The sequence below is a fragment of the Pholis gunnellus genome, assembly GCF_910591455.1.
Source record: "Pholis gunnellus genome assembly, chromosome: 21".
In the NCBI taxonomy this organism is placed as follows: Eukaryota; Metazoa; Chordata; class Actinopteri; order Perciformes; family Pholidae; genus Pholis; species Pholis gunnellus.
In genome coordinates this window covers 233,469-259,649 of record NC_136548.1, presented here as the reverse complement: position 1 = coordinate 259,649, position 26,181 = coordinate 233,469, and the positions used below count along the sequence as shown (strand labels likewise).

The 26,181-nt window shown below is 43.3% G+C and overlaps 1 protein-coding gene across 1 annotated transcript in view; it reads left to right on the top strand.

Moving 5' to 3' along the window:
• ryr2a (ryanodine receptor 2a (cardiac)) overlaps positions 1-26,181 on the top strand; it is a gene marked incomplete at both ends in the record, with an annotated part of 190,358 nt that overhangs the window by 101,173 nt on the left and 63,004 nt on the right. The window contains 27 exons of the mRNA XM_079183201.1: positions 17-122; positions 309-452; positions 1,162-1,289; positions 2,482-2,627; positions 2,959-3,073; positions 3,435-3,567; positions 5,050-5,153; positions 10,873-11,008; positions 11,171-11,357; positions 11,644-11,752; positions 11,832-11,952; positions 12,142-12,311; positions 13,852-14,072; positions 15,095-15,185; positions 15,450-15,590; positions 16,685-16,848; positions 17,054-17,132; positions 17,265-17,354; positions 18,497-18,634; positions 18,764-18,841; positions 19,015-19,090; positions 19,893-20,016; positions 20,725-20,840; positions 22,379-22,443; positions 22,620-22,741; positions 23,030-23,079; positions 24,571-24,631. Of these exons, the coding sequence (XP_079039327.1) occupies positions 17-122; positions 309-452; positions 1,162-1,289; positions 2,482-2,627; positions 2,959-3,073; positions 3,435-3,567; positions 5,050-5,153; positions 10,873-11,008; positions 11,171-11,357; positions 11,644-11,752; positions 11,832-11,952; positions 12,142-12,311; positions 13,852-14,072; positions 15,095-15,185; positions 15,450-15,590; positions 16,685-16,848; positions 17,054-17,132; positions 17,265-17,354; positions 18,497-18,634; positions 18,764-18,841; positions 19,015-19,090; positions 19,893-20,016; positions 20,725-20,840; positions 22,379-22,443; positions 22,620-22,741; positions 23,030-23,079; positions 24,571-24,631 (3,215 nt within the window). The remainder of the gene's footprint in view (positions 1-16; positions 123-308; positions 453-1,161; positions 1,290-2,481; positions 2,628-2,958; positions 3,074-3,434; positions 3,568-5,049; positions 5,154-10,872; positions 11,009-11,170; positions 11,358-11,643; positions 11,753-11,831; positions 11,953-12,141; positions 12,312-13,851; positions 14,073-15,094; positions 15,186-15,449; positions 15,591-16,684; positions 16,849-17,053; positions 17,133-17,264; positions 17,355-18,496; positions 18,635-18,763; positions 18,842-19,014; positions 19,091-19,892; positions 20,017-20,724; positions 20,841-22,378; positions 22,444-22,619; positions 22,742-23,029; positions 23,080-24,570; positions 24,632-26,181) is intronic.

Genomic DNA, 26,181 nt, shown 5'->3' with positions numbered 1-26,181 from the left:
GCGCGTGTCGTTTCAGATCAACATGCTGCTGAACTTTAAGGACGAGAAGCAGGAGTGTCCCTGTCCTGAATACATCCGAGAACAGCTGCTGGACTTCCATGAGGACCTGATGAGACACTGTGGTAAACTACCAATTAGCTTCACCTACCCAGCCAACCAAACATTCAAATGATATCCAGGTTACCGACAGAGATGAATAGGGATCATTAATAATAATAACAACATGTGTCAGTAATATGTATATTCTGTATAGTCATTAACTATAAGCTTACAGTCTGCACAGTGTACTGATTTCTCCATTCTGTCAGGTATAGAGTTGGATGAAGAGGGAGGGATAGATGGGGACAGTGACTTCACCATCCGGGGACGCCTCATGTCGTTGGTGGAGAAAGTGGCTTACCTGAAGAAGAAGATGGGCAACCTGCCAAAGGAGAAAAAAGAAAGGAAACCCAGTAAGTCGTCTGCACCAGACAGAGAGCAATGGGGTACAATGTACACATGTACATTATATCAAATCATTTCAAATAAAATAATGAATTAGAAAGATGAAAAGTTTGTTTTGTAATGCTTTAAATGCAGGAGATCTTAGAAATCTACTCTTGAGTAAATATTTGGCCAGTGGAATCAAACTGCTTTCAGGACTATCAGCCTTCGTTTCATTGTCATACATTTAATACTTGACTCCTTTCTTGACCGGGATTGTAAAAAGGCCATAAAGCAAGTCCATGAATATGAGATATGAGTTTATAGTTCATTTTGATTCATCCTCTGCATTCAGGAGTTCGGTTTGTGGCGTTTTCCTCACACAATATTTCGTTAATCTTCTTCACAGAATGTTTCGTTGTTGTTTTGCCCTCTGGCGTTTCAGAAAATACCGCAACAAACAACACGTTGAGCATAAATGGATTTGTTCGTGCTCGTAGCTCGCAGTGCCTTGCTCAATTAAGTACCAAGCTTAAGCCTTTGGGAAGACTCTGACAACAGCAAAATAATCAGCATGTTGTACGTACATCAGCCACTTTGGGGTTGTCGGAGGTTATAAACAATACTGCAGCAGCACTGGAGTCTGTATTGGAAATGTAAAGAAAAGAAGAAATAGGATTTTCTGATTGTGGACCAACAATCCCCCCATCACTCCCTACCTCTGTCTCTGTTCTGCAGGTACGTTGCAGCAGTTGATTTCTGACACGATGGTCCGCTGGGCTCAGGAGTCAGTTATTGAGGATCCAGAGCTGGTCAGAGCCATGTTTGTCCTGCTGCACCGCCAGTATGATGGCATTGGAGGACAGGTAGGGTTTGAGCTTGTGTGTGTGTTTCTTTTAATAGAGATGCCATACCATTGAAGACCCTGTTTACACCGTTACATTAGAATATGACATACATGGGGCCTAATGGTCATCTGTATCCTCTAAATATTCAGCCATGACATTGTTGTGTTGGGGTACAGAAAGCATACCTGAGTGTTATCTAAAACAATATATTATATTCAAACTCTGCCCAGCAACATGTCACCTCATGAGATTTCAGAACGAGACTTCTCCTTGAGCTAGACTTTTTCAATAATGCGGTCAGTGGCCAAAAAAGCACTTTTAGTGGATGTTAATGATGGTGCCAAATTTCTTCAAATGATTACATTGCAGCCCATTTGCTGTCTGCAGCGTTCCCCATCAATACAATCCACATTAGTCACATAGAAACAAAAACATGGTAAAATAGGGTCCAGGTTGAAAAATACGGAAGTTACCCTTACCATGTCACAGCAACGTTCAAGTTTTGATAGGTACCTGTTTCCTGTCCCTCTCTTTCAGCTGTCAAATGAAGGCAAAATCCCCCCAAAATGTCACAAAAAAAACAGATGTGTTTATTATGTGTGTGTGTAGGTGTGTGTGTGTGTGTGTGTGTGTCGCTGTGCTAAGTGCTGCAGAAGCATCCTTCCTTCTTCTGTGCTTTATATACAGACTCATAACATGTTCACACAGTAGGTGCCTCATATCTAAAAAGCCAGCAGTTCACATTTAAATGCAACAACAACAATAATATTTAATTGATATTAATAATATTAATATTTCGTTTAAAAGAGCAGAATCACCTGTAACAAGTTTGCTCTAAAAACCTGTACAGCATTGAGCAATGTCAATCAAAACAATCAATAATTTGGTGTGGAAATATAGTTTAATTAAACACATAATTCACCCATTCATACACTGATAGCTGGGGATACCATGCAAGGTGTCACCTGCCCATCAGGACTATCTTATCATTCACACACCAAGTGTCTTGCCCAAGGACACATCGACATGGACTAGAGGAGCCGGAGGTCGATCTGCAAATCTTCTGATTAAAGCATGGCGACTGCTAAAAGACTTTCCTGCTCAGTCTGTACAGATTCTCGCAGTGATATAAACTCTCTAAAATGTGAAGGAAATGTGTGGACCTCAGCAGCAGGTTTCGAAAGATATGAATCTGTCCTTATCTGTCCAGGTGCGTGCCCTTCCTAAGACCTACACCATAAACTCAGTATCAATTGAGGACACCATCAACCTGCTGGCTGCTCTGGGTCAGATCCGATCTCTGCTGAGTGTCCGTATGGGAAGAGAGGAGGAGAAACTGATGATCAGAGGGCTGGGGTGAGAACACACTCATCTGTCAAGCTCCTGATTACTGACTCTGATGGGCTTTGGTCCTCTCTCCTCCCACGCTGGTTAAAAGTCATTTTCCTGTGAATTTACATTCGTTAGGGCACGGGGCAACTGGACAGATGTCTATAATGATTTTTCTGAAAACAACTGACTAATGATTCCTTGAAATATGTTTATGTTATGTCAATACATGTGTCTTATCATTCATTTTACTGTGATATACTGTGTATGCCATGTTCAGTCAGTGCTTACACCTGGTTAGAGCCCTAATGATAGAACACTGCACTCGGCTTTTAACTAGCCTCTCCTTCCTCCGCAGTGATATTATGAACAACAAGGTGTTCTACCAACATCCTAACCTGATGAGAGCTCTGGGGATGCATGAGACTGTCATGGAGGTCATGGTCAACGTGCTCAGTGGAGGAGACTCCAAGGTATGAAGTATGAATGAGCTGCAGAGCCAGAAATAGGCAGGATGTCGACAGAAACCAGGACCAAGCTCCTGTCTCTCTTTAAGTTTTGTGGAGATGTGGTTTATCTCATGTGTGTTTCGTGAAAATTGGTTCAGCCTTGTCTCAATAGAGATGCCTTGATGGGAAGATATTTTATTTGGCGTACTGTAAATGTGTCACATGTTTTAAAAAATGGCTTTTTGAATAACTATTTTTTCTGAAAGAGCATTTAACATTTAACATAAATTGGTAATACACCTTTATTGACAATATGCCATTTATAATGAGAAGACAATATCGCCTCATGGCATTTGTCTGACATGAAGCATGTGTTTTTTTGCAGGAAATCACCTTCCCTAAGATGGTGGCCAACTGTTGTCGTTTTCTCTGTTACTTCTGCCGAATCAGCCGCCAGAACCAGAAAGCCATGTTTGACCATCTCAGCTACCTGCTGGAGAACAGCAGTGTTGGGCTTGGTGAGTATGTGTGTGTAAGTACTGTATCTGCTGCTTCTGTTTTTTAGTTCTCCACTGAGAAGTCCCCGCCCATCTTTGAAATGGGTTAGTGGGTTCACTGTATACAGTTTACATCCAAATGCACATAGTGCACATGTAACCACTTGAGCCACAACGTAAATGCAGACCGCCTGGATGATTGGGTGCTGTGGATTAATCGAAGCTTGAACATTTATGGGAGTTATGTGAGCACTGTTGTGTGACTGAAGAGAAACATTGAAACAGTAATCATATGTTGAGAATGAAAGCTCACTCTTGACCTTTCTCATGGTCCCATGAACTGTCTGAACTCTCACTCTGACATTGCACGCTCCTTCATTATCTTAAATAATTGACACTCAATGGTTAACTCAATAACAAGCAATATATTGAGATTTTTTACTCTTATGAATCATCATCATTTTGCGTCGTTGCTGACAGCTGTACAGTCATTTTCAAATCTATAAAATGCAGTGCAGTGTCCATGTCATGGACAATACTTACATTCTTACTTACAGTCATTACAGTGAGGAATTTTGAAGGGGTAGATCAGATAGTGATACATCAGAATTTGGAATTAAAATGGTAGACAGTAAACAAAGTGCACTATAGTGTGCTGTATAGTCCACACCCCAACAAAACTGTTGTAACCCCCCTGGATGGGTTCTAGATGAAACCCTTGCAATTTAAAAGGGTTGTTGGTAGAATCCCCGGGTTCTTGTTGACACCCTTTGGTTGAAGGGTAGAGCCTCCAGAGAGGGCTCTTGGTGGAACCAAAATACCATAGAAGGTTTCACTGTAGAACCTCTGATAAGAGGCTCTGGCTGGAACCTTTCACATATGGTTCTAGGTAAAACCCCCAAATAGAACGTAAAGAAACAGTATAAAAGAGAAAATCCCACTCTGATACAGTGGGTGCTTATAATCCACAACATGTTGTTAGTCATGCAGTGAACTTGGCAGGAAAAAACACAAGACTTTGACCAAGCAGATGTGTATCCAGCCTGAGGCTGAAGTGACAGCATGAAGCCAGTATGGATACTGGATACAAGAAGATGAAAGCCAACAGTAAGTGACGTGCACGAGAAATAGTCATACGTTTGACGATGGAGATCCTCTGCTCGCTCCTTCCTAACTGCTTTCACCACTGTTGTTGCTTACAGGCCGTGAGTTGTTTTCCACCAGCGTGTTCCTGTGTGTGGAGAAGCTGTGTGCTGTTTTCTGACAAGATTTTGGATATTTTTTTAAACCTAATTTTTTTTACAGCTTCTTCCCTTATTAGCCACAGAGAGCATTGGCTGTCTGAATAGTGCTGTGTATCCGACAGTGCTGTATCCAGGAACAGATCCTCTGTCATTTATTAGTAATAGACTCCCTATTCTCTTAGGTGTATTTATATTTATTATATATTTTCCTCCCCCCTTCCCTTCCCTCTCCTCTCCTTATCTTCTCTCCTCTCCTCAGCATCTCCTTCCATGCGAGGATCTACTCCCCTGGATGTGGCTGCAGCATCCGTCATGGATAATAATGAGTTGGCCCTGGCTTTAAGAGAGCCAGACCTGGAGAAGGTGAGGTTCACAAACATGTACACACACATACACACGCACGCACGCACACAAGGTATGTAAAAATATTTCAGCAATTTAGTGGTTGTTTTATTTGAAGAATGCATGAGCTGAGCCTTTGCCAGGCTCCTATGTATGGATTTAGTTTTTTTAACAGACAGACCTCAGAGAGTCCTCACAAACGGCACTTTATCAGATACACACCAGCACAGGCTCACCACAAGGGTGCATTCTCATCCCCCTTATTCTCTACAGTAATGCCTCTAAGAGCATCCATTCTTAACGTCGCCTTATTAAATTTGTTGACAACGTGGTCCTCCTGTCACTGCTTAAACATCACCAAGACGGATAGAAGGAGATGGTTATTGATCTTAGGAGGAAGCCTCTTAGGACAGCCCCAGTGGTCATAGACGGTGAGGAGGTGGATGTTGTGGACCAGTATAAATATCTTGCTAACATCTTTTATAACAACCTTGAATTTTTTAGCAAAAACACGTCAGCTATAATGGCACACCAATATTAATACTTCTCCAAAAATCCATCCTTCAGAACCATATACAGTTCCTTCATTGAGAGATTCTGTGTTTCATCGGCTGGTTCCCATTCCTTACTGTCAAAAACAGAAAGCGTAGTGAACACTTTCTCATAAATCCCTGGAGTGCCCCTCCCAAGCTTAGCCTCATTCTATGAGCAGCATGAGCTGCAAAGGCCCGTGATGTCATGCGGGAAAGTATTCATGTCCTCCACCCCCAGTTCCAGATACATTCACCTGGTAAACAACGACCTGCAAGACAATTCTGTCCTCTATCGGGAGCTTAGCACATTAAAAAAAACATGAAATACCTAAATGCCTTAGTGCCATATGGACTATTTACATATTCCCTTATTCTTATTGTTATTGTATGATGACTTTTATCTATTTCATATTTGTTTTTTAACAACTACACCATCTGTGCAACATAGTCTTAAACAGCTCTGGTGCTTGTTACTGTCTGTCTGTGTTCATGTCTGTTTCTTTTCTATTTGCACTTGCCCAAACTCAGATTACCTTTGAGGATAAATAAAGTTGAGTTGAGTTTAATTGGATTAAATTAAATGCAAAATACAGAATTGTATAGATAGAGCTCCTCCGCGAATCGCCACCTTACCGTGGTGGAGGAGTTTGAGTGGCTCAGTGATCCTGGGAGCTATGTTGTCCGGGGCAGTAGCCCCTGGTAGGGTCTCCCAAGGCAAACAGGTCTCAGGGGAGAGCCCAGACTAAGAGCGGTTCAAAAGAACCCTGATGATAAGCAGCCCACGGACTTCAGCCACCTCGCCCGGACCAGGGAAACCGGGGCACCCTCCCGGAGCCAGACCCAGGAGGGGAGCTCGTCGGCGAGCGTCTGGTGGCCGGGCCTTCGCCCATGGGGCCCGGTCGGGCTCAGCCCGAAGAAACAACATGGAGCAGCCACCCTGTAGACCCACCACCCGCAGGGACAAGCATCGGGGTCGGGTGCAATGCAGACCGGGCGGCAGGTCAGGCCGGAGGCCTGGGCGAGCCGATCGCCGGCAGCATAGACTAGCTCTAGCGGGGAAAGAGCCGGAGCTGGTGCAGGAGGTGGAGCGATACCAGCTAGATATAGTTGGACTCACCTCCACACACAGTACTGGCTCTGGAACCAAGCTCCTGGAGAAGGGTTGGACTTTGTCCTTTTCCGGAGTTGCCCAAGGTGAGAGGCGCCGGGCGGGAGTGGGGATACTCACGAGTCCCCGGCTGAGCGCCGCTGTGTTGGAGTTCTCCCCGGAGAACGAGAGGGTCGCCTCCATGTGCCTACGGGTTGCGGGGAGCAAGGCTCTGACTGTGGTTTGTGCTTATGCACCAAACAGCAGTTCAGAGTATCCGGCCTTCTTGGAGTCGGTGGGAGGGGTCCTGGGAAGGGCGCCGACTGCCGACTCCATAGTTCTCCTGGGGGACTTCAACGCTCACGTGGGCAATGACGGAGAAACCTGGCGGGGGGTGATTGGGAGGAACGGCTTGCCCGATCTGAACCCGAGTGGTGTCTCGTTATTGGACTTCTGTGCTAGCCACGGTTTGGCCATAACGAACACCATGTTCGAACATAAGGTGGCTCATAAGTGTACCTGGTACCAGAACACCTTAGGCCGGAGATCAATGATCGACTTTGTAATCGTATCATCTGATCTGCGGCCGTATATCTTGGACACTCGGGTGAAGAGAGGAGCAGAGCTGTCAACTGATCACCATCTGGTGGTGAGTTGGATCAGATGGCAGGGGAACCGGTTGGAAAGACCCGGCAAGCCCAAACGTATAGTGAGGGTGAACTGGGAACGTCTGGCGGAGGACCCTGTCCGGGAGGTCTTTAACTCCCACCTCCGGAAGAACTTCTCACACATCCCGAGGGAGGTTGGGAACATGGAATCCGAATGGACCATGTTCAAAGCCTCTATTGTGGACGCGGCCGCTAGGAGCTGTGGCCGGAAGGTCATCGGTGCCTGTCGTGGCGGCAACCCGAGAACCCGGTGGTGGACACCGGAGGTGAGGGAAGCCGTCAAGCTGAAGAAGGAGGCCTTCAGGGCCTGTTTGGCCCAGGGGTCTCCTGAAGCAGCTGAGAGGTACCGGCAGGCCAGAAGGACTGCAGCTGCGGTGGTCGCGGGTGCTAAAACTCGGGCATGGGAGGAGTTCGGGGAGGCCATGGAGAAGGACTTTCGGTTGGCCTCAAGGAGGTTCTGGCAAACCATCCGACGGCTCAGGAAGGGAAAGCAGGGCCTACCCCAGGCTGTTCTCAGCAGGGGGGGGGAACTGTTGACCCGGACGGGGGACATCGTCGGGCGGTGGAAAGAACACTTTGAGGAACTCCTAAACCCGACCAACATGTCCTCTGCAGAGGAGGCAGCGCCTGAAGACCTGGGGGGCTCACCCATATCCCTGGCAGAGGTCACTAAGGTCAAAAAGCTCCTTGGTGGCAAGGCGCCGGGGGTGGATGAGATCCGCCCTGAGATGCTGAAGGCGCTGGACACTGTTGGGCTGTCTTGGCTGACACGCCTCTTCAGTGTCGCATGGGGGTCGGGATCAGTGCCCATGGACTGGCAGACCGGGGTGGTGGTTCCCATTTTCAAAAAGGGGGACCGGAGAGTGTGCTCGAATTATCGGGGTATCACACTACTCAGCCTCCCGGGGAAAGCTTATGCCAGGGTGCTGGAAAGGAGGCTCCGACCGTTTGTCGAACCTCGGATTCAAGAGGAGCAGTGCGGATTCCGTCCCGGCCGTGGAACAGTGGACCAGCTCTTCACCCTCGCAAGACTACTGGAGGGGTTCTGGGAGTTTGCCCAACCAGTCTACATGTGTTTTGTGGACTTGGAGAAGGCTTTCGACCGGGTCCCTCGGGGGTTCTTGTGGGGGGTGCTGCGGGAGTATGGGGTGCCGGACCCGTTACAACGGGCGATCCGGTCTCTGTACGACTGCAGTAGGAGCTGTGTCCGCATTCTCGGCAATAAGTCAGACACGTTCTCGGTGGGTGTTGGCCTCCGCCAGGGCTGCCCTTTGTCACCGGTCCTGTTCGTGACTTTCATGGACAGGATTTCTAGGCGCAGCCGGGGGGTGGAGAACGTCAGGTTTGGGGGTCTCGGGATCACCTCTCTGCTATTTGCAGACGATGTGGTCCTGTTGGCCTCCTCGGATCGTGACCTCCAGCATTCACTGGGGCGGTTTGCAGCCGAGTGTGAAGCGGCGGGGATGAGAGTTAGCACCTCCAAATCCGAGGCCATGGTGCTCTGCCGGAAACCGGTGGATTGCTCCCTCCAGGTGGGGACGGAGTGCCTACCTCAAGTGAAGGAGTTTAAGTATCTCGGGGTCTTGTTCACGAGTGAGGGTAAGATGGAGCGGGAGATCGACAGGCGGATCGGTGCGGCTGCAGCAGTAAAGCAGGCGCTGCACCGGACCGTCTTGGTGAATTTACTGGTCGGTCTACGTTCCTACCCTCACCTATGGTCACGAACTCTGGGTCGTGACCGAAAGGACAAGGTCGCGGGTACAAGCGGCCGAAATGAGTTTCCTCCGTAGGGTGGCCGGGCTCAGCCTTAGAGATAGGGTAAGGAGCTCGGACATCAGGAGGGAACTTGGAGTCGAGCCGCTACTCCTTCGCATCGAAAGGAGTCAGCTAAGGTGGTTCGGGCATCTGATTAGGATGCCTCCTGGACACCTCCCACTGGAGGTTTTCCGGGCACGTTCAACTGGGAAGAGACCCCGGGGAAGACCCAGAACACGCTGGAGGGATTATATCTACCAGCTGGCCTGGGAACGCCTCGGGATCCCCCAGTATGAGCTGGAAAATGTTGCGGGCGAGAGGGAAGTCTGGGTCAGCCTGCTTGGCCTGCTGCCACCGCGACCCGACCCCGGATAAGCGGAGGAAAATGGATGGATGGATGGATAGATAGAGGAATACGGGCTGCAGATGATTTATCTGGGCATCATCCCAGCCCTCTCCTCACTCAGACCAAAAACAGATGCTGTGTTTGTGTGAACCTCACCAGGCGTATCAGACCAAAACACAGTGAAAACATCTATCTGTCCATCTATCCATTTATACATCCATCCATCGATATAGATATCTCTATATATCAATGCAACAGTTTTCAAACATTCAGACGTACTTATATTTTCTTTTTTTTAAATTTTGATCAACTTATAATATATATATATGCAATTGCATTCGTTATAAAAACCTGTTGTAACACTTTCTATGACGGCCATGTCTATAATGCATTATAAACATACTTATAATACATTACAATCTGCTTATAGCACTGTATGATGATAGTTATAAGCACTCATAAATAGTCATAATGCTTTTCACAACAATGATAACGCATGATAAAGCATGTTATAATACTTTTTTTGCAACGATCATAATTCCCATAGATGTAATATATTGCAGTGACTAAGTATTTATTATTTGCTTTAAGGTGCTCTGTGTGTTCTTTTCAATAGGGGTATATAGTTTTACTTATATATAATATACTTAAATAATGGCCACTGAGAGTAACTTATCATATTGATTCATATCATATATATGCATTATAACAGCAATTGCGATGGGTTCTACAAATAGTATAATGTATTACAACTATGGGAAATATAATGCATGATGATCCTTGCAACAAAAAAATGTAATTAGCAATCAGGCTAGCTAACTAGTCTGCCGCTAAATTTGTAAAATATACCAAATTTATGTGTCATCATTCTTCATCCACTTACCATTGTCACAGCGTAGAAAAGCACATTGCTAGAGCCAGATGAGTGACAACTTTGTTCCGATCATTTTCTGTGTAACCAATGTAGCATAAAAGCATGGTGGACTTAGCAATCAAGCTAAATAGCCCAGTCCATCTATATATAAAGTCTACATTCTTGTCACAGCGTAGGATAGCACAACGTTATCACCAGATCAGCTGCCAATCATAGCACAGTAGTGCTAGCCAATCACAGCACGGTGGGACACTCTTGGGGAAAAAAATAACGCTGTGTTGACCTTATGAAATTATAAAATAAAATGCTTTATAATGTGTTATGCTTATTGTTATAAAGCATGGAGAATATTTACAAGTGCATATAACTATGATTATACAGTGTTATAATGAGCGTTATAAGTATGTTTATGATGCATCATAGACATGGTCATCATAGAAAGTGTTACCAAACTTGCCACTTTGTCTGCCCGTGCAGGTGGTGCAGTACCTGGCTGGCTGTGGGCTGCAGAGCTGTGTGATGCTGGTGCGTAATGGATACCCGGACATTGGCTGGAACCCTGTAGAGGGGGAACGCTACCTCGACTTCCTGCGCTTTGCCGTCTTCTGTAATGGTGAATTCACAAGTCCCTTTTCTCACAGTCGACTACATTGGTAGTCAAATCTGTTCTTCTTACACAAAAGCTGTCCCCCTTTGTCAATGTATGTATGTGTATGTAGTATGTGTTCACCACGCAGTTTGTTTGTCATGAACACCTCTGCTGTTCTGTGGCCAGGTGAAAGTGTGGAAGAGAATGCCAATGTCGTAGTGAGGCTTCTGATCCGCCGACCGGAATGTTTTGGCCCGGCCCTTCGGGGTGAAGGTGGCGATGGGTTGTTGGCGGCGATGGAGGAAGCCATTAAGATCTCTCAGGATCTCTCCAGAGATGGTCCCTCTCCCACCCCTGAGAGCAGCAAAACACTGTAAGATAATATCGTCACTTCTTGTTTTATGTTTACACGACTAGATGTCTTGTTACAGTTCAATAGATCAGTGCTTTTGTAAATGTCCCCATTATATCTGTTTCAACCCAAACACGGGTATTGTCCATCCCAGAACTGTGTTTTTATATTTACTGAATGGAGGGAAACACTGTGTTTCATTTGTTGCTTGAGTGATGAATTATGGGAAAGCAACCTGACCTGTTTAAGATGTGAGTAGTCTGGACTATTTAGTAGCATCATGTTTTTGTGTGTGTGCGTGTAGCAGTGACATGCTGGAAGAAGAGGAAGATGATACCATCCACATGGGGAATGCCATCATGACCTTCTATGCTGCTCTCATTGACCTGCTGGGCCGATGTGCTCCAGAGATGCATGTGAGTGACAACACACACACACACACACACCCAAAGACTCATATAGATACCCACACTAACCCAACCCATTTTGTTTCAGTTAATCCATGCTGGTAAAGGTGAAGCGATCCGTATCAGAGCAATTCTGAGGTCTCTAATTCCTATTGAAGACCTGGTGGGAGTTATCAGCATTCCATTCTCCATGCCCAACGTGGCTAAAGGTAAGCAGATCCTCCAGCACCCAGCCTATCTTAGATAAATAACAGTATTCCTGAAGTTCAACGGGTCCAGTATGAGATCAATGATAAACATGAGCAAATAAAAGCATTGACTTAGTTGATGGTTAAATCTTGACTTCTTGTTTGTTTTGTGTCTGTGTGTGTGTGTGTGTTATGTGTTTGCCTCTGCAGACGGGTTGGTGGTGGAGCCGGACATGTCAGCTGGATTCTGTCCGGACCATAAAGCAGCCATGGTCCTGTTCCTGGACAGGGTCTACGGTATAGAAGACCAAAACTTCCTGCTGCACTTGCTGGAAGTCGGCTTCTTACCGGACCTGAGAGCTGCTGCCTCTCTGGACACTGTAAGTGTGCGTTTGTGTGTGTCTGAAACTTTCTTTGTTGCCCTTTGATATTTCCTTAAAATTGAACTAATTAAATTCTGTAGTTTCTCTCAGCTCTGTGGAGCTTTTTAGTCTATACATGATCATTGTTTTGGTTTAACAGCCTCTAATTTTACTCTGTTGGTTGAGTCCCACTGCTGTCATCCACATTCTATCCAGCAGCAGCAGCAGGCTTCTGTGTTAACGCTCAGCATCAAACAGCAGACAAACACTAGAGACTAGAGACTAGCAGCTGGTCATCATAGTGGAGCATTTAACGGCTAAAGACACAGGTATTTTTCTTAAGAGTTGGTGGAGAGCAAAGCAGAACTAAAAGCACTTTATTTGGGTCACCAGGAACATCACTCAATATGAATACTAGTGTTGATTTGTGCCTGTGTTTATAGACAATATAACATATTGTTACATGTCCCTACCTATAAATATACTGTAGGTAGGGACATGTCCCTACCTATATTTAAGCAAACTTGTTTGCATTATCTTTGCCTTAAGTCAGGCTAGATCATTTTGATGTGCCCTCCAAAGAAGCTTTCATCTCCAAGATCACCTAGTATGCTAGCTTTTGATTGGCTGTAAGGGAGGGGGCTATCTGGAGGCTCACGTCACGTGCAAGCATTGTATTCACTGGGAGAAGGAGAGTGTTGATCAGCGTGCTTCAGTTATTTTGACTTTTAAAAGGTTTGGGCTGCAGTGTTTCTTCTGTCCTCTGACCGGTAGCACAGTCCCCACGTCCCCATCGCTTATAGACAGCTTTGCTCTCTTTAGGACCGTCCCACTGTCCGACGGTCTGAATAATCAAATTCACAGCAGACTTTAGGGCAGCTTGATTTCTTTGTGAAATATTATGAATTTATTCTCAATAATTTACGACTTTATTTTCATAAACACAAATATTCTCAAATTAATCGCATATATTTTGAATGTGCAGAAAGTTTTGAACATGAGCAGAAATGTGGCCGAAACACATATGATTTATCAAAGTCCACTGGTTTATGAATTATAAACTGAATTCATGTATTGTTCAGGTGAATAGGTGCCACATGCACATTTAAAGACGGAACTTCCACAAACAAGACAAGTTCATAACTTTGAATAGAAGAAGTTGATTTACGGCAGATAAAATATTTGTTACAATACAGAATGTCTGAGAGCCTTAACAAGTTATACTCTATTATATTTTGAATTGTTACCTGCAGCCTGGATTTTGAGCTTTCACCATAAATTGATGCAGAAAAATTCAACATAATGCAGAAAATTAAGTGTTTAAATCCCTCCAATGCACTACTGGAGTAAATGTCAAATGTATTGCAATGTTATTATAACAATAATTTAGGGTGGCATTATCTTGGGAAGAGTCTTTCTCCGCCACAAACACACATTATGCCTATTTAATCCCACTGCCCTTCGAATGCACATTTTTCTCAGACCAAACCTGATCGCACACTCAAATAGTCCTTTTCTCTCTGTCTTTTCTCTTGTCTTCGCTCTGTATTCGTGTCAGGTTGCCCTCAGTGCCACAGACATGGCCCTTGCCCTCAACAGGTATCTGTGTACGGCTGTGTTGCCTCTCCTGACTAAATGTGCTCCACTGTTTGCGGGGACGGAGCCCTTTGCCTCGCTGATCGACTCCCTCCTCCACACGGTCTACCGCCTGTCCAAAGGCTGCTGCCTCACCAAGGCCCAGAGGGACGCCATAGAGGAGTGTCTGCTGGCTGTTTGTGGGTAAGACTGGAATTATGAGGGAGAGAGATGCAAAACAGATGCACAAGTGTGCGAGTCATTAGAATTGCTCATGTTAAATTTATGTTAAAACATGTGGAATGGGTTGTCAGGAGAGCAATGTAAGATTCTGACAAGTGGTGTGAACTAATAATAATACTTAGTATGGTACAAATAATCGGAGTCGGAGCTCCAGTGGAAGGAGGAGAGCTCCACTGGGAGCCAACACCAACGCCATGCTGCTGGAGGTCCAGGCCCACTGGAGGAAAGGGAGGCACGGGAGAACCAGAACCAGGACTACGCATATCTTAAGCGTGTTCATTTTATGTTCTATGTAATTTTGTAAAATTGTAATATTATATAGGTGGAGGCTTCAAATAAGCCCAGTTGGTTTTTTGCCTCTTCCTGCACTGTGATATTCATTTATCTCTGTTATGTCTGTTTATTTTTATTTTATTGTTTGAATTGTGCAAAATAGATAAACTAAACTAAACTACGCAGGGCAGACTGTCAGACCCTGCTGTAGTAAAAATGTAGAGGTTTTCTAAAGGGACTCTGGTGCTCAGAAACACTACCACTTTTGTTCAAAGGGACCGCCAAAATGACACAAAATGAAAGTTCCTCATAGCAGCTTTAAGCTTTAGTTTAGAACTCACACCAATAAACTTCAGCCACACTGTAATATTATGAGTTTAGTTATTTGAACTATAATGTGAGCATCATCACCTCCTCTTATCATTTCAGGTCTGCTTCACTCTTAACAGCTCTGGCTTCAACCTGACTATTGCTACTAATCACTATATTCTCATTTATTGGATTCCCTAACTTGTTCATTCTTCATTTTTATAGATGCATCTTTGTGAAGCACTTGCTCTTTGTGTTTTATTATAATGTCATTGTTTGTCATTTGTTTTTCTAGTTTATTTTAGTTTAAAGATCTGATTCGTCACCCTAGTTTTTTTTATACTGTTTCTGTGTAGCAGTGGAAATAACCAACTAATGTACATCATCTTAATAATGTGCAGTAAGCTGAGGCCTTCAATGATGCAGCATCTGCTGAGGAGGCTAGTGTTCGACGTCCCTCTGCTGAATGAACACACCAAGATGCCTCTGAAGGTGAGGAACTTGAATCTCCCTCAATTCAAAAGTGCTTTTCAAATGAATCTTCAGGGCTTTTACTTTAGCTCATACAGTTGTCAACAACACAATTCTTTCCTTACAAGTGCACTTCCTTTGCATCAGCATCAGTGATTTCAGATGTCCTGAAAATATGATCATGGACAAGCGATCTTGCACTGTGAACTTCTGCTGTACTATTTCATTGAAAATTTTTCTTAAAGCCAGCAGATGGTTGATGAATGTCCTCTTGACTTTACCCAGCTGTTGACCAATCACTATGAGCGCTGTTGGAAGTATTACTGCCTGGCTGGAGGCTGGGGCAGCTTCGGAGCTACATCAGATGAAGAGCTTCACCTCTCCAGGAAACTATTTTGGGGAATATTTGACGCTCTGTCACGCAAGGTAAGGCTCTAGTTTAGGCCTATTTGTTAAATAAGAACATTAATGGAAAATTAAATGAATTGGACAATACGTCCAAAAAGTTAAGGTGTAAGGGGTACTTCTGATTTTTGTTGCACTCACATGGGACAGATTCATTAAAGAAGTAGAACAGTGCACTCAATAGACTGCATGTCTCCGCCAATTTTATTGAATGAATACAAACCACATTTGCCCCACGAGCGTATCTGAAGCATTTTTCCACTCACACGTCTCACACAACTGTCAGTGAAATATGTTTTTGGAAAAGTATGAAGCATTGTAACCTTGAAAGGTTTTTGGGCATATAGTCATAAATTAGCACAAAAACTATTAGGCTGATGGGTCCAGTAGTATTGGAGATTAGCTGAGGACAGATGGACAAAGAAATGCACACGCACACACACACACACACACAACCAAATACATAATCTCCTGGCGGAGAAAATAAGTATGGTAATTCAAGCAGTAGAGGCTGAGATATCATGACTTTAAGTCCTCAGTATGGGTTGAGCTCCAAGAAATGCTTAATCCTACTTTTCCCATAATGCAACCAATACTGTAGCATCTCTTTGTTGGACTTACCCTACCGTGTTAATGGTCACGTCTTCAAAACCCCATAGCTCCAGTTTGTAAGGCTTTTTGTTATAATTATGAACTCTCCAAGCTGAAGCTGAGAAAACCTTTCTGACATAACTTTGACATCATCTGGGTTATTAGGGTTGTATCAGACACAGACAACATTATACAACTGTTTTCACAGGCAGACAAGACAAAACTCCATACACAATGTAAAACCTCAAAACTACTATGATCACACAATTTGTACAGGACATTTCTTTGATTTTATAATTGACAGAAGTTGTCGTTGCTGACACGGCAATCAATTTTTTGGCTGACCTTTACCAGTTTGTTTGCCGTAAACTGTGACTGCACATGCAATTATGGAAAAAAATGTATACTGCCTGTTGTGCTGCCTGTGGTTATGTAGGTGACCCCTACAAAAGACCAGGGTAGTGTAACACGGCAGTCCAATGATGGATAATGCGGCAAACTGTGTATGTGTTTTCATGGTGTAGCGGTATGACCAGGAGCTGTTCAAGCTGGCGTTACCATGTCTCAGTGCTGTGGCTGGAGCTCTGCCTCCAGACTACATGGAGTCCAACTACATGGCCATGATGGAGAAACAGTCGTCCATGGACTCAGAAGGAAACTTCACTCCCCAGCCTGCAGACACTACCAAGTATACAACACATTCATTTCCTCTTTGCTAAAGAGTTTTATAGCTACAGTTATTTCATTTTTCCACATTCAGATTTTTATAAAGTTGCAAAGATACAGTAGGAAACTAATCAAACATTTTTATAAAAATACATTCTGAGGATTGTCGTCTCTGCTTTGACAGCAGGTGACCCCCCACATATTGAATGTGTTTTTGTTTTTTTCAGTGTGACCGTCCCAGAGAAACTAGACTATTTCATAACCAGATATGCAGAGCACAACCATGAGAAGTGGTGTATAGAAAAGGTAAGCAGGCGACAGGTCACGTAATGTTCTCATGTCATACATGAAATTGTGGTAGTCCTGTTACTGTTTTTTTTTAAGATGCAAAAAACTGCAAGAATATTGAATCAAACATCTCTCCTCTATGTTTTATAGTTTTCCAATGGTTGGTCATATGGCGAACAGATATGTGAAATCTCCAAAAGCCACCCTTTACTGAAACCATACAAAGGCCTCTCTGAGAAGGTAATATGCATGCAGATGTCTGCTTTTATGATCTCATTGTTTTGCAAAAATGTCATATTTAGATTTTTTACTTAACCAAGGAATCTGAGTGTTGGTGCATTCAGCTGTGACACAGCACAGTGTCAATAAATGTGAGCCAGATCTTGCCAACACACTGCTGCAGGATTCGGATGGTTTCTATGTCAGCTTACGGAATGCTGCTTCTGGTGTATCTTTTTATCACTAGTCTGACATGAGTCTAGATACCCAGGTTTATGGTCAACTAGGCGAGTCAGATTTAGACCCCGGTTGCAGTTTTCTACCATGGCTATAGTTTCACTTAAACCAAAGTAGGTCTATGGAGAAGTTTTTCTGAATGGGTCACGTGCAGAAGGACGTGGGTGATGCTTTACACATTCCTTCCAAAGTTTTCACACTATTCCACTGGTCGAAAGGTGGTGGTAACATGCCAAGATATGTAGGCTAGCAAAGAAATGAAAGAAGTAGACCGCAAGCAAGTAGACATTACGGAATAATGTCAATAATTGTTTTTAAGTGTTTGTTGTTGTAATACTCATTTTGCCCACAAGAGGCTGAAGTGCACCACTACCACATGTTCTAAATAGGACCAAAAGCGTTTTCCTAGCCCAAATGAGTATTCCAAAAACACTTTCACTTTTTCTCACTTGCATCTCAGAGCTTCCGTAAAACGGGTGCAAACAAACATTTGCAAAGATGATTTTTGCAACCTGCACTGATGAGGAAGGAAATGCATTAAACATGTGTTAAAGCTAAAGGATACGCATTACAGGATATACAGTGTGATTTGTCATAGCTTTTTTCTGTTTACAAGAAAACCCCACATTTCGATATCTTTTGCTAAAAGACAAAACCAAACCCTTCACCGAAACTTCACATCTATCTTTGAAGGAAGGGTGATAATTGAAAATCATTCCCTCATAGTTTCTCTCACTTTGAAAGACTTATTAGACTTGCAGTCTTTCTCCAGAGCAAGCAGCCGCCTGCCACTGGAAATCTTTTTGGAATAATGGAAATACTGTGTCTTGCACACTTTGCACTCACCTATATTTTGATAGGTGAAATATTTCTGGAGGCTCTGACTTACTGTCAGGTTTTGTCTCAAGTTGGTTGTAATCTTGCAGGATAAGGAGGCGTATTGCTGGCCGGTCAGAGAGTCTCTGAAGACCATGCTGTCGTGGGGCTGGAGCATCGACAGGATCAGAGAGGGCGACCCTGCCAGTCTCCACAACAAGTCCAGGAGGATATCACAGGCCAGCCAGGTAAACACAAACACATGCACATGCAAATTAACTTTGTTATATTGTTAACTTTGTTATAGAGGGCATTCATATAGAAAAAAGGAAAACCACATGAGAAAGTGACATCAATATGTATCCTGTCTTCCACAGCTGTCTTTTGAAGGAGCTCCAGCTTTCAGCCCCAGACCCATCGATATGAGCAACGTTACACTGTCCAGAGACATGCAGGTAGGTTACTAAAGGTTACCATACTATACACATAAATAAAAACATGTTGGAGCCCTGAGCTTAAACCGGGCTGTTGTAGCAGACATTAGAAGAATTAGAAGATATTGAGGATTGATAGATGAATTGAAATGTAACAGTCCGAGTCACATATATTTAACATTGTGTTTCTCCAGTCGATGGCAGAGCTGCTTGCAGAGAATTATCATAATATCTGGGCCAGGAAAAAGAAAATAGAGCTGGAAGCCAAAGGTGGATATAACACAACACATACACTCACTGCGTTTCCCAAAACCTTTTCCTTTTCAGCAATCACCACCAACTGTATTTTGTTTCTGTTATTTGATGAAACAAAGCCATGGATCAGGGTTTCAGCATGAGTTGTGAACATAATAGACTGATTTTTACCAGTGTAAGAGTTACTTTTTTATTCCTCCTCGCCGGCAACAGCTTTATGTTTTCAGGTTGTCCATTCATCCGTCCCCCAAGACAATATCGTAAGAACGCCTGAAAGGATTTGATGGTCAAGGGTTCTCAGTTCAAGGTCACTGTGGACCTCACGAAAGACATTTTTTGGCCGTGACAGGAATTCGTATGCTATGTAATTTAAATAGGAAATGTACTAATTTTAAGCCAAACCATTGCATTTTACTAAACCTAACCAAGTAACGTTAACTGCAAACCTTATCTTGGAGAAAAACTGCTCTCTCAATTACGTTTCCCTCAAACAGACGTGTATGCAAACCGCAACTTGACTGGTTGACGGAGCATTACAACCACGAGGCCGTGACTCTCGTTAGGTTTTTTTCTTCTGAAAACCACAACAAAATAATTGTTCAAAACTGTGCATTTGAACTAGTATATAAAGACAATTAAGTAATCAAGGAAGCAATGGACACTAATTTCCTCTCAGCTGATTGCAGATTGAGGTTCCTTTAGCTTTACTAACCACTGAAAGGGATGCTCAGACACACAAGGTTCTCCACACAAGGTTCCCCTTTGTGTCAGCATGTTGTCTTTGTTTTCCATCCTGCCGTGTTGCTGTTGTCTCCAGGTGGAGGAAACCATCCTCTGCTGGTTCCCTACGATACACTGACTGCCAAAGAGAAATCCAAAGACAGAGAAAAAGCACAAGACATCCTCAAGTTCCTCCAGATCAATGTTTACACTGTGTCCAGGTAGGAAGTAGGCTTTACACTTTGAACACAGGTTGAGCGGTTGAATTTAAGTATGAGGTTTGAGATTAGCCTGATGACATACTACAGTGTGTGCGTAACAGTGGGTATTGTTAGCGCTGTTATCACTGTTAGCTACGAGCCGCAGGCTCGGTAAGAGCCTTTGACAGTCATTCTAAATGCTCCCAATCTCGTATCTTGCACCTTTTAAGCAAAATTAAAATAAATGGTTGATGAATCAACCAGGTGTGTAATATAGTGTTTTTATAAACAATCTTAAATCCTTAATGTTATTAGTGCTTCTTTGTAGGCTAAGCTTAGGCATACTGGTGCATCCAATAGGCTATATATGTCAGGCCTCCGCAACAGATTTTGCAGCTGCGCCCGAGAGACATAGAGAACATCGGCAAGAACTGGAGCCTTTTTTCACACTACAGTATATCCCTTACTCTGATAAATAAGGATGAGGTTGAAAATGGCCAAAGGACAGCTTTACATTTGTTGGAAGGTTTGTTTTCACCTTTGACAGAGCTAAGCTAGCGGTATCCCCCTACTTCCAGTATGTGTGTATCCTCTCATATGAAAAATCTGTGTATTTCCCAAAATGGCAGATCATTCCTTTAAGAGTGTGTGTGTGTGTGTGTGTGTGTGTGTGTGTGTGTGTGTGTGTGTGTGTGTGTGTGTGTGTGTGTGTGTGTGTGTTGTTTCCAGAGGTGTGAAGACGCAGGAGCTGGACACTCCAGCTATCGAGAAACGATTTGCCTACACCTTCCTCCAGCAGCTCATCACATACGTAGACCAGGCACACCAACACATGATGGAGTTTGGTGAGACTTTTCTGTTACTCAAAAACCAATGATGAGTTTTTATATCAATGTAATGCAAAGATAATGCCAAGTACTGTAGTTTATGTAACTGAACTCTGGTCTAGATTCGTAGAGATCCGTAGTACCAAAATTATAAAAGAAAACACATGGTGAGTGGCTGCTGAAGAACACAGTGGATTTTGGCAGTTGTTCATCTCTTGGACCCGAACGACGGGTTTACGCCAGAGCCGGCAAGCCAACTACTTAGAAAATGCTTTGAAAACTGGGACCATTGCTTCTCCCCTAGCATATCAGACAGCTAACAACACTAGCATTTCACACAGAGTTCAGCGATAGCATCCAATTTCCTCTCGGTCAAAGTGTTCAGGAGTTACAGCCAACAAGCCACAGAAAGCCCAACTCCCACACTGCCAAATATTAGAACTGTATCATACCGTGAGTCGGTTTTCAGGGCGAAAACGGTGAAATCCCAAATTATTCCGTATGAGAAATGTGTTCGTCTGCTAACTGACTACGTCTGGAACTTAAAATGGCGTTTCTCCGTTCATCTGAGCCAAAATGGTGGTCAAAATGCCAGCGGCGAATCATACAGGGGGCTTGGGGGCTTGGGGGCTGACCGTGGCACGGTTTTGGAGTTTTATTGGCTGACAATTCTGTCAATCACTTCATGGAACAAATGGGTGTGTTCCAAATAAGCACCCGGTTCTAACGAGTGGTCACATGACAATATCCGCCCGGCAGAGGCCGAGCAAGGGCTCAATACACACGAGGAAAATTCATGGAGGAGAGATATGAGAGGTCAAAATGGGTCAAAATGGGTCACAATGATGCCAAACAGCTCTGTTATGATAGATTGTACAATATGAGTGATAAACAAAGTGAAATTTAGTGAAATATATAGTTATATAGTACATAAAAGTACAATGGAACAGCTGCAAATCCTGGTTCGAAAATGATAATTTGGCATGTATAACTGGGGTTTGCTTCACTTTATTTACACCAAATCTTTTTGTGAGGCACCTGCACCCTTTGTGCTATGAATTGGGAATGTTTTTAGGCTAGCCAGGGCCTCATTTAATAAATTACAGTGCTTTTTTTTCAGGCGAACCTGGGAATTTTCCCTGTTTGCTGTGTTCAGTCTTCAGCTACTATTAACCAGTAACATATACACAATATTTACTCATCTCATCGAATCTCACAATTCCTAGTGTTATTCAACCATTACAATTTTTAAAATAGACCTAAGTTCTTTGGAGTTACAGAATTGTAGTCTCTTTTGTATGGGTTACAATTTTCGAGAAGAGGCCTAAAAAAAGGCTTAGGGTTCAAGAGGTTTTAAAGGGGGTTATTGGCTGTCACACTGAATACTCTCTTCAATGGACTCTTTGCACCACAAATTCAACTGCATAAATATTTTTTGGAATGAGATAAAAATCTTGCTCCTAGCTTAAACACCTGAGGCAATGTGTCTGATGAATGTCACCATGTATAACTATTCAGACCGTATTGTCTTTGATTGTGTTCTGCTCATCATTTAGATCTGGGAACAAGACCGAAGGGGGAGAAGATTCCTCATGAACAACAGATTAAGTTCTTTGGAAAGGTCAGAACTCATCATGTTATTTTGGTTTACTTTGAACTTGGAGTTTTTTTTGTTGAGAAAAGCAGTGCATTTGTTGTTGTTGTTATTGTTGTATATGTTTTGTAGTATGTTAATATGTGATTTCGAACACAGCCCGATAGTAATTCCTCCGTGTATTTATGTGATTTATCCCTCAGGTCGTCCTGCCATTGGTGGATCAGTACTTTAAAAACCACCGGCTGTACTTCCTGTCCACAGCCATTCATCCAATCAGCAGCGGAGGCCACGCCTCCAACAAGGAGAAGGAGATGGTGACCAGGTGAGTGTGATCAATGATATGGCAATAGATAGATAGAAAGTTAGTGATGCCAGTATTGTAGGTTATAGCACTCACTCCCATGTTTTATTGTTGAACAAGACCTTGACTGTTTGTTTGAGACTACTATTTAAAATCTTCTACATGTGTATACAGGCTGTGGGCCATTATATCTCCCCTGCTCTCCCTCTGTCTCTCTCTCTGGGTTCATTGTCTCACACCTTTCTATTGTCTTTTTTTTCCGTTTCCCTCTCTACCTCCTTCTCTCTACTTCCATTGAAACTTTTCCAGTCTTTTCTGCAAACTGGGAGTTCTTGTCAGACATAGGATATCCTTATTTGGTAAGGACGTTCATGCCTAATGCTTCCTTTTCTGCTCCTTCTCTGCTGTTCTGAGTGCAGTATGAATGGTTTCATACAGCGGTGACCCAGGAGTAATGCCTATGTCACACCCGCCCTTACTCTGCCTTTGTTTGAGTTGCCCTGATACTCGACCTTACTAATCTCCCTCCTCATGCCTAAACCTAACCAACCCAACCAACAAAGGCAAAGAGTAATAAGAGGCAGAGTAGGGCGGGTTATGCCTTTGCCAATAAAAATAAATCTGGGAGGTCCGATGACATCATTCTGCATTGTAATTAGCCATGAGCTTCTGTGTCTTGCATGGAGGGTGTGTATTTTCGGAGCAGTGGGACCGCGGGACAAATGGTCGTCCCGTGGGACATTTTTTGGACTATGGGACGTGGAAACAATGGGCATTCCCTATTTTTAGACTCACCCATCCATCTCAACCTTCCTATTGCTCTTGAAACTACATCACCTCTCCGGTCACACTATTACAAACAAATTGATAATGTGGGATATTTATATGAATTATAGTGCACTACTATATACGACCAGTGAATGACACAGCCTGTCTCTGAATGACATGCAATAGTTTCTGTTGAAAGTAATTGTTATTGCAATCTAACTTTTCTGTTTACATTGCGTGCATCTTTGAGGACTAGCAAGTAGCTAGTTGAATGCATTTCTTTCCTAATGTAACATTTTCAAGGACGAACTTTCTTACATGTTTTAAATTTGCATTGTTTCCATCCATGTTTACCTGCTAGCAGTCTTCTTCTGCTCTGCCTTTGTTGGCAGATTGCTTAGTTTCTGAAATACTGAGGACTGAGTGGAGATTTAAACTTACTGTTCACTGAAACGTCTTCTTCTGAGACACATGGTAGAATCAGTTATCCTATAGAGGTATGCATCTGTTATTGTAGATATAAAGCGTTGTGATCCTGAATGGCAGTAACGTGTTTGTGTGGGACTGAGACACAGTTAGAGGACAGACACAAGAAAGCTCCAGAGCGTCAGCAAATAGTGTGAGCAGGGGTGTTGTGTGCATGCATGCATGGTATTATAGTTGTGTGTGTACGCGTCCTCTGTTCAGCAGCTGTGTGTGTTGTGTGGTGTGTATTGCCACTTCTTGTACAATATCCAAATACTGATGTCATTCTATTCAAAGTAAAAAAGATGTTCCATCTTTGCAGAATAAAACCTGATACAAGTGATAACAGACGGACACATTTGGGCAAATGAAAGATGTTGATTAGGCTATTAGACTTCTGAAGCTTTTAGTTTGAAAGGAACATGTTTTTTCTTTGAATATGATGCTCTGCTATGTTATTTACTAAAGTAAAGTACTTTTGGCTTGAACAAGGTGGTTGTTCAAGCCAGTCAAGCACAGTATCAGCACAGTATTTGTGTGCTTGACTTCCCATACCTACCCCACCCAGCATGCACCTAGGGTTTTCTGTTTATTATATGAGACCGTCTACTTTTCAGGTAACAATGCCACATCCATAGTCAACTGTCTGCAGATATTGGGACAAAGCCTGGATGCCAGGTAAGGAGACATGGATTGAGGTTGTGTTTGAGTGTGTATGTGTGTGTATCCTTTTGTCTTTTGTAGCATGAACGGATCCCGCCCCGTTGAAAAGCTGGACAGGCGTGCGCACCTAACACGGTGGTTACTCCTTTGGCTGTTCCACCTGCGAGGATATACGTTCCCCTTAGAGGTCTCAGAACAATACCGTAGGCCTTTTATCTCAGCCCGTAGCTGAATCGTTAGGATTTTCGGAATTAATTGTCTTCCTGAGAGTCTTGTACGGCTGCCGTCTCAGTAGGATGCAAACCTAACACCCAGTATGAATGGTTATGTAGATCGTCTATACTTTACTATTGCCTATTATGAAAATTCTCACCGTTTATGACTAACACTACAAAGTCTTCACCCAGGGAACTTACCTTAAGCTCCTCTGGTAGAGTTGGTCGTCACCTCTGTATCACACGGGTAGGGGACGGGGAAGAGGGTCAAACTGTTCTAAAAGACCGGAGTCTCTAGTTTGGGTCCAGTCACTTACAAATGGTAAGGCTGTGGTTTTATTAAAGTTTTTCCAAAGCAATTACATACAACAATTTAAATTCAATGAAACAGTCTCAGTAGTACTAAAAATAAATGCAAAATATATCCCTTCAAACCGGGGTGTCTACTTTTTAAAAGGTTAAGAAAAAGACCTTCTGGTAGTGAACAAATCGGTTAACAAAGACTCCTCGCCTTCTCACTGGTCACAGTGGGCGTGTCAACACTCCCGGCATTTATGAGTAGCTTTCTCATTAGCAAACACGGTATAAATAAGCAAACCTGCTTTTTGGCCCACAATTTACCTCAGCGCTCTGTTTTTCTTTGTATCCTGGAGGCCAGCGACACAGAAAAGAGGAACCCCCGAAAATTCTCCTCCACAGACTGTCATCCACAAAAACTAAACCTTATTAGTTTTGTCCCTCAGCAAAACATTGTGTGACCACCAGCGAATTTCGCCCTCATTTACATGAAGCTAAACATGCCCATGCATACATTCCAACTCAACTGGAATAACAAACAGCAACTGAACCTGCACATATTCATGAACAGTTTAGAGTCATTGGCTATCAGGAAGCCTCTGATTACTGGATGGCTGCGCTCCTTCCTGAGCCGCTGATATTTCATGTGATGTGTGGTAATTAAAGAAAACCCAGGAAGTATGTAATTGTACAGTGCACTTTTGTTACTTTAACTGTACATTGAACCCAAAAGTAGATAGAAGTTAAATCATCAATAATTCTCATTCGAGAAGTAGACAAACAACCAATCGCTATGCAAGTCTGAGGGACTTGACTCCAAGTATTCCTGCTATTCAACCACATATAAATCATTCCTTCACATTGATTTCTCTTTAGTTTCTGCATGCTGGCAATGAGACTGAAACAAATAGAGTCCAAACATTTCACTTCAAGGATATATGATTGTATTTGAAAACCTAAAAGCAAAGTAATCACTGCCTTAAAACCTACTATAAGAAACTATACAAATCAGAGATTCATTTTAATTTAAAGGAAGTTCACATTGTTTTCTAC